The sequence below is a fragment of the Camponotus floridanus genome, unplaced genomic scaffold (genome assembly GCF_003227725.1).
Source record: "Camponotus floridanus strain SB8 unplaced genomic scaffold, Cflo_v7.5 scaffold94, whole genome shotgun sequence".
In the NCBI taxonomy this organism is placed as follows: Eukaryota; Metazoa; Arthropoda; class Insecta; order Hymenoptera; family Formicidae; genus Camponotus; species Camponotus floridanus.
Window position 1 is genome coordinate 45172 of NW_020229865.1, and position 8013 is coordinate 53184.

Here is an 8013-nt window from a genome sequence, read left to right on the forward strand (position 1 = left end):
GCTCCAAATTTACAAAATTTTGATAAAAATACAAAATATTTCGTAAAACATTCACTTTCCGATAGTCTTATCTTACATGATCCAGCCAGTCAAGGCAAGATCCGAGCATGATCCAGCCAGTCAAGGCGAGATCCTGTATTGCCTGATAATCAATGAACTGTAACAATTGTGAAAATGCAATTGTTAATTCTTTTAATGAAACAAATATCAAGAGACTTGTTTCAAATTTCTTACTTGAGGAACTTTCGGTATTTCGGCGAAGTCTCGGACAGCATATTATTATCCATTAACTTATTTGTGATAAGACAGGAATTTTTGGTATTTTGGCGCTTTTTTTCTTTATAATTATGGCTGCTTATCCACCAAATGAAATTGTGGACATGATTCGGACATGATTATGGACATGATTCGCATTTTAAGTGAGGCCAGGAATAATTACTCGGCAGCAGAAAGGCTTTATGCTGAGAGATTTCCAGACAGACGCCATCCTGATAGGAAAGTAATAAAAAGACTGCGACAGAGCTGAACAGAGTTTTCTTAGAAGAAACCGGCGAAAATCGGACCCTAATGAAGTCACATCATTGACTGTTTTAAGTGCCGTTGCTTTGAATCCTCAAGTCTCTACGAGACAAATTGAAAGACAACACGGTATATCTAAATCAATAGCCAATCGTGTGCTCAAGCTCAACAAATTTAACGCATATCACATTCATCTAATTCAGCAATTGGAAGAGAGGGACTACCAACGCCGTGTATATTTTTGTAACTGAGCTCGAGATCAAATCCAACAAAATCTCCGGTTCATTGCTGATACGCTTTTTTCTGATGAAGACACGTTTTGTAATGAGGAGGAGGCGTTAATAGACATAACTGCCATTATTATTCAGATGGTAATCCACATTGGCAGAGAAGCCAAGAGTTCCAACGGCAGTGGTCCATTAACGTTTGGGCAGGCATCCTGGGAGATGTTATTGTTGGTCCATATTTTTTTGAAGAAAATCTCAATGCGGCAATCTATCTAAGATTTCTTCAAGATGACCTGCTCAATCTCTTGAGACATGTCGACAATGATTTACTCAGATGAATGTGTTTCCAACAAGATGGAGCACCGGCTCATAGATTTTGAACCGTTACACATTAAAACATATTTAAACAACATATTTAAACAACAGATTCCCGAATAGGTGGATTGGTATGGGCAGCCGAGTTCAAGAATGGCCCCCAAGATCACCCGACTTGACGCCCCTAGATTTTTATTTCTGGGGCTACATTAGAGATATAGTTTATTCGCAAAAGCCTACAACCGTTGAAAATATGAAAAACCGGATCAGATAGACTTGCAGAAATATTAATGTAGGTGTTCTTGAAAAAGTTAGGGACGACTTTCACCATAGACGAGAGTTATGCATACAAGTAAATGGCCAAGTTTTTGAACACTTAAAGTAATTGTACACAAAAGAAGATCTTGCCTTGACTGGCTGGATCATGTTCGGATCTTGCCTTGACTGGCTGGATCATGCTCGGATCTTGCCTTGACTGGCTGGATCATGCTCGGATCTTGCCTTGACTGGCTGTATCATACTCGGATCTTGCCTTGACTGGCTGGATCATGTAAGATAAGACTATCGGAAAGTGAATGTTTACGAAATATTTTGTATTTTTATCAAAATTTTGTAAATTCGGAGCTTTATAACTCGTAAAGTACTTCACGAAAAAACATTTAATTATAGTGTTTTGGAAAGCTCTCGAGGTCAGCTACAAGATTATGTAATAAAAAATAAGGGGTGCCATTTAAAAAAATTGAGGTAACCTTCACGTGACCTTCAAATGACTCTTCAAGGTCAAATCAATACAATCTTATGGCCCCCTCGAAACCATACAAAACATGTCTGAATCATTTGTCTCTAAAATGAAAAATGAGAGAGATATTTAGAGTGGACACTTAAAATGGGACACCCTGTATATATATATATATATATATATTGTGATGTTGCCGTCTTGTCGTGCGTCCATCCGCTCCGATAACTTTAACGGGGCGCGGGCCGAGCGGCCGCGCCAGAATCTGCATCGAGAGAACATTATCGAGCTCCCCGGAGAGACGAACAATATTATTATGTTTTCGCGATTATTAATTTTATTTGTCATTTTCTTTGTGTCGAGCGAATTTCGGACAACCCGCCGGAGAAGATCCGGAGGGCGAGAGGGCAGCGAGGGACTTCGAGCGACCGGTGACATGGCGCTTTTCGACAACCGACAGCGAAGGAAATAGCGCCAGTGAAATCGGACCACAGGACGCCGAGGAGGGTAACATCACCCCTCCTCCGATAGTAAGGACGGAGGCCCGGACCTAGACTACCCTCCGAGAGGAGAGAGAGCAACGGCAGAACCTCCACCGGGCCATTACGAATGGGCCCGCGACAGCGGAATTTTAATTTGAGGCCATTGCGCGCCAGGCGCCGAAATACCTCGCGAGGCGCCAGGATCTCTCGCGTGCCGCGATATGATTGGCCGCGGGGCTGCGCACCCCTCTACGCGGTCATTGACGCCGCTATCGACCCGGGATGGAAAGATCCAGGTATCATTCTGGTGCGGGCGCTCGATTAAGTCAGTCACAGTTTGTCGTCGTTGTCGTTTTGTGAAATTTTTGTCTGTCGCCGTGTCGAGACATTTCGAGAGGACGAGACCGAGAACCATCCCCAGCACGAAGATTCATATCAGTGAGGTTGCCCATCTTTTTATTTGTGAGCCACATACGCGATTCGGTCCGCCGGCCGGCCGTTCTGCCGCCGTCGCCATTTTCGTGTTTTGCGATCGTTCAGGCTCGGTACCGAGCCGTCGATATTTTGTGAATTTTCGGGCGATCGGAGGCAAGCAACTGAGGAAAAGCGGACAATCGTACTGTAGGCATTAATTGATAAAGCAATGTTCGTCTCTCTCCTATTCATTACGCGTAGCTATCGACCGTCGAATATCGATCGCGTGCGCGAAGGATCGCCCGTGTTGTCGTATCGCTGTCGTTGCCGCGTGGAATATTCCCGTAAATTATCTCAGGGCGATTTTTGGTGTCTGATTGCGTGGATGTCGTCGTCGATTGTTAAGTGTGCGTGAGCGTTAATGTATTTTATCGTATTGTGTGCGTTAGAGTATTTGCGTCTTTGTCGCGCTTATTACACCGTCGAATAGAGCGTAATAGATGATAATAAAGTATTTGCGTCCTTGTCGCGCTTATTACGCCGTCGAATAGAGCGTAATAAATGCTAATTTGCGTCTGTCGAATTTGTCGCGGTGCGAAATAATCGCAAAAGTACGACCGAGAGTGAAATCTGAGCTGCTTGCGCGGAAGAAAGAGGCGAACCGCCGGCAGAGAAAAATCTCCGGCCATCGTCGGCTATCGAATATCGAACATATCGCTCGCCTGTCGCATACGAGATCTGTCTTCGCAAAAGTATTAATTATTTCCGATCTATGGTTAATTATGCTGTCGAATTATTAAGCTGTCGTTTAGAACTGCGAACTGGAAAATTGCAAGGAAAAGTCCGTAGCGATAAGTCGTTGATCTGGTTGTCGAAATTAAAATACGTTTTGAGTGAATATTATCCGCGAATATTGCCGTGCTGAAAATCCTTTGTCTTCCGAGAAGTATCGTTCAGTCTAGCGAACTCCGGCCATAAAAACGGGCTCGGATAAACAACAGGATTGTCTTAGCGCTTTGGTTGTCGATTTCGAGCGGACATTTGCTTTGAATAACGTCTTATTATTCGCGCCGGGATTAATATGATTGTGTATTTCGCTTTCGTATTTTTTTGAATTTATTGTGAACCGTCGTTTTCAATCTGATTTGTTATTCAAGTTTATTTTTACTTTTTTTCTTTTATACTATTTCTTTACTAATAAATTTGTTATATTTTTTTTGCTAAAATCGCGTAATTTACTTAAGTGTTAGTCTCTCGTGATTGTCGATATCTGTCGTTGCGTCTGTCGCCGTTTGAATTAGTGGAGTCTCGCATAATCAATTGACTTTCTTCCAAAACCCCTCCCCTCTACCGTTAGGCGAGCTAGTCGGCTCGTGGCGAAGCAGGCTATTATTTTTCGCGTTCTTTGACGTTTCGTGGAAAACTGATGCGTGAAAGACCGCATCTGGCGCCCAACCTATCGAATTATCAAAACGGCCTCCGCTCCGCCGCGGCTCGCGCGAGAGCGCCCTCCATCCCTGTTCCTCAGAGCGCGAGTACATTAATTTCGCTATTTTTTTGACGGCGTTTTCACTCCCCCGCGCACGCTCCCCTCCAACACCTCGAGGAGTGTGTCGATTAATTTGAATTGAAGAAACGTCGCAATATATATATATATATATATATATATATATATATATATAAAAATATGTAATTTGCAATTAACAATTCCATGTATATATATATATATATATATATATATATATATATACATGGAATTGTTAATTGCAAATTACATATTTTTTATTAGAAATAACTATGTGTTTTCTTTATACTATTTGATTTCTCTCATTATTTTGTATATAAAAGTATTAAGGTAAGATAATCGAAAAATGAATATTTTTACAAGATATTTTATGGTTTATGTAAAATTAAGAAATGATTTCAAGCCTTATAACTCGAAAAGTACTTGATGAAAAAATACTTTATTATAGTGTTTTGGAAAGCTCTCGAAATAAGCTATAAGAATATGCAATAAAAAAATAGATGGTTCCATTTAAGAAATTAAAGATGTCCTTGACCTGACCTTAACGATGCCATCCAAGGTCAAACCAATGACATCATCTTATGTTCCCCTCAAAACCATACAATTTTTGTCGAAAACGTTTTTCTCTAAAATGCTTAGTTTTTGAAAGAAAAGGAGTGTACGGGTGGTCTAGGACACCCTGTATATGTGTATTCTTACAGTATAATTTAATGATTATTGAATTATTTTCAAAAATTGTATATGTTATGAAGAGGAAAAAGAAATAATACTTTGTGTGATTCACTCTTATACCATTCTTTTAATACATATCTTTTTAGAATGTGATTTCTGATCATTATTACTTTCAACAACTCTTGTTATAAAAATTGTATTACAGACCAAAGTTGGTGATATTGAAGATTTGTTTATTCATTTAGAACGTATTTTCTCTATCGGGGGAATTTGGCCGTTCAAACAAACATACATCCGTTTCGCAATTTATATATCATATTATATGCTATATCTTATTATGGCATACATCGATCTTTATGATGTTTTCGGTAATCTGGAGCTAATGGTGATGAATCTCGTGGAAACGATAGCATACACTATGACATTTATGGTAGTGTGGCTGATTCGTTGTAGTAATTTACTGAAGCACGTAATCAATGCGGTTAGAAAGAGTATAATGGAACAAAAATTTGAAAATTCTGAAGAAGAAAGGATTTATTACCATTACAATTACACATCCAAGATATTCACATATGGTTCGATTGCTGGCATGCTTATTACGATCACATTGTTGTATTTTAGACCGCTTTTGCGTTTCTCAACCAGTAATCAAGGTAAATTTCGAAATTTATTAAATTAGTCATTACAAGAAAGGAAATATAAATGTATTGCATTTACGATATTTAAAATTTTTTTAAACGATATTATTAAAGATATATAAATTACTTTTATTTATTATTATAAATTGATATTGTAGTAATAAATCTGTCATTATGTAGAATAATATATAAATATAATTATATTATATTAGTTGTTATGTATTGTTTAAGTGAACATTACATATTTACTTTTTTTAGTATATATGCAATATGTTTTAATCTCTTAATAACTTTTTTCAGTGTTACATAACGATACACAATTTTTTATGTTACCCTATAGGGTGCATATATTTTTCGACACCACTAATAATTATACATATATATTAATGTATTTGTATCTATTCCCAATGTTTTATGTTTCTATCTGTCACATGGCGGCGATTTGTTTATTAGTTATTTTAGTATTCCATATTTGTGGCGAATTATCTATTTTATCATATCGCATTAAAAATGTTAGAACATATTCACAAGACACAATAGTGGATAGAATTCGTAGTTTTGTTCGAATGCATCTTAAAATAATATGGTAAAAGAATTATAGTTATATCATAATTTTAATAATACATATTATGTTTTGTCTTTATAATTAATTCACTTTTTTATTCGCATGATTTTATGGGGATACTACGGCAATTAAAGGATGGCGAAATCCGTGGATAATACTTTTAATTTAATTCTTTTGGATGAACTTCTTGGCAATAGTATTGTATTGGCTATTTCAATGTACTATGTCACAATAGTATGTATTATTATTATCAAATTTATTATTATTATAAATATTCTAATTTATTAAGATTTTAATTAATAGTATTATTACGAAGTGCATTATAATAATATTTTGAGATATTATAAGAATGTATAATTTCATTATAAACTAAATAATTATATAATTTTTCTGACCATTCTGTTTTCATAATTTTTTTGTTAATTTAGAGAAGATTTTTCTTCAACAAGATAAAAGCGTTTTTTTCTGTCCTTCATGTAATTAGTCCTTTCGCTGTAGACGCCTTTAGGCGTTTTGAAATTTTGATAATTGTATACTATTGACGTCTTCAGGCGTTCAGTATTTATTCTATCATTATTCAAATAATCTTAACTACAACTATATCTTCTGCTAGTAACTGATACGCGATGCGTGACAGTGAAAAGTTTCGCCGCTTATAGCAGTCACAATTAAATATGTGCCGTCCGTTACGCGCATTCTGTATTAGACCTTGCCGCAGAGAAAGGATTAATGCTTAAAATTAATGATTTATAAGTTTTTAGCTAGGAAAAAATTAAATTCCAATTGTTCATAAAAAATTTATCAAAAAAACTTGATTATGATTTAGAAAACATTCTGTATTTTAATAATTAGAAATTTGACTCAAATAAATAAATAAAAATTAAATCAAAATTTGATTAAGAGCCACAGCGCGGTAGTTGGACGCAGGAGAAGAAATAATACTTCTTTCTTATTTGTTTTGATTGTTGTTTATTGTTGTTGCACATGTAAACAATACATAAATAACGAACGTTTCGGATCGTCTTTGATCCTTCTTCAGTGCGATTAATAATATAAAAACAAACTATTGAATTGTAAAAAAGAAGAAAAGTTTATCTCCTCCCCGACGCGCGGGTGACGCGAAACTGCATAGCACAGAAATCTAGCAAGCCTGCTGAAAATTCATCAAATGTAATAAAATTTGTTATGTAGAATCGCAGATCTAACAAGTCGAATAAAAAATTAAAGTCGATATTATATGTAAATTCTTTTAAACATAAAAAAGAATGAGATAAAAAAGAGAAGGAAGAGATAAACTTTTCTCTTTTTTTACAATGCAATAGTTTATTTTTAATATTAATTGCGCTGAGGAAGGATCAAAGACAATCCGAAATGTTCGTTATTTATGTGTTGCTTACATTTAAATAATAATCAAAAAAAGGAAATGTTGTTTTTTCCCTTAAGCCTCAACTACCGCGCTGTGACTCTCATGCCAATTTTGATTTAATTTTTATTCTGTATTTTTCTATATTTTTAAATAACTTTTGATATTTGTTAGAACTTGCAGATTTCAGAAATGGCGACTTGTTTCACATTCATACTTTTTGCTATTATTGCGCTTGTTATGCTTTTTGGATACTGTTTAATTGGTGATCAACTAACTCAACAGGTATCATTAGATAGAAATAATAAGCAATGATGTCAAATGGACAAATCTTTCGCATGTACGGTAAAGTATAAAAAATTCAGGTTATTTATATATAATACACATGTAAAACACAATATATATCCAGTCAGTCAAGTCCGTCTGAACAGATTTTGCCAAAGGTTTACTACATATTCTTGTCACCAAAAAAAATACAATTTGCGAACAAGAGTTGCTATTTTGAGCAAATTGGCAGCAAAAAACGAGCAAAACTTGTTAATCTTAACATCAAATTG

At 35.9% G+C, this 8013-nt stretch overlaps 1 protein-coding gene across 1 annotated transcript; it reads left to right on the plus strand.

The window, feature by feature from the left end:
- The first annotated feature begins 5101 nt into the window (after window positions 1-5101).
- On the plus strand, window positions 5102-7771 carry LOC109610349. The gene is made up of 4 exons (XM_020028987.2): window positions 5102-5543; window positions 5829-6114; window positions 6228-6327; window positions 7631-7771. Exons 1-4 carry the CDS (start codon window positions 5228-5230, stop codon window positions 7769-7771), a joined length of 843 nt encoding a protein of 280 aa, XP_019884546.2. The 5' UTR covers window positions 5102-5227.
- Window positions 7772-8013: the final 242 nt, after the last annotated feature.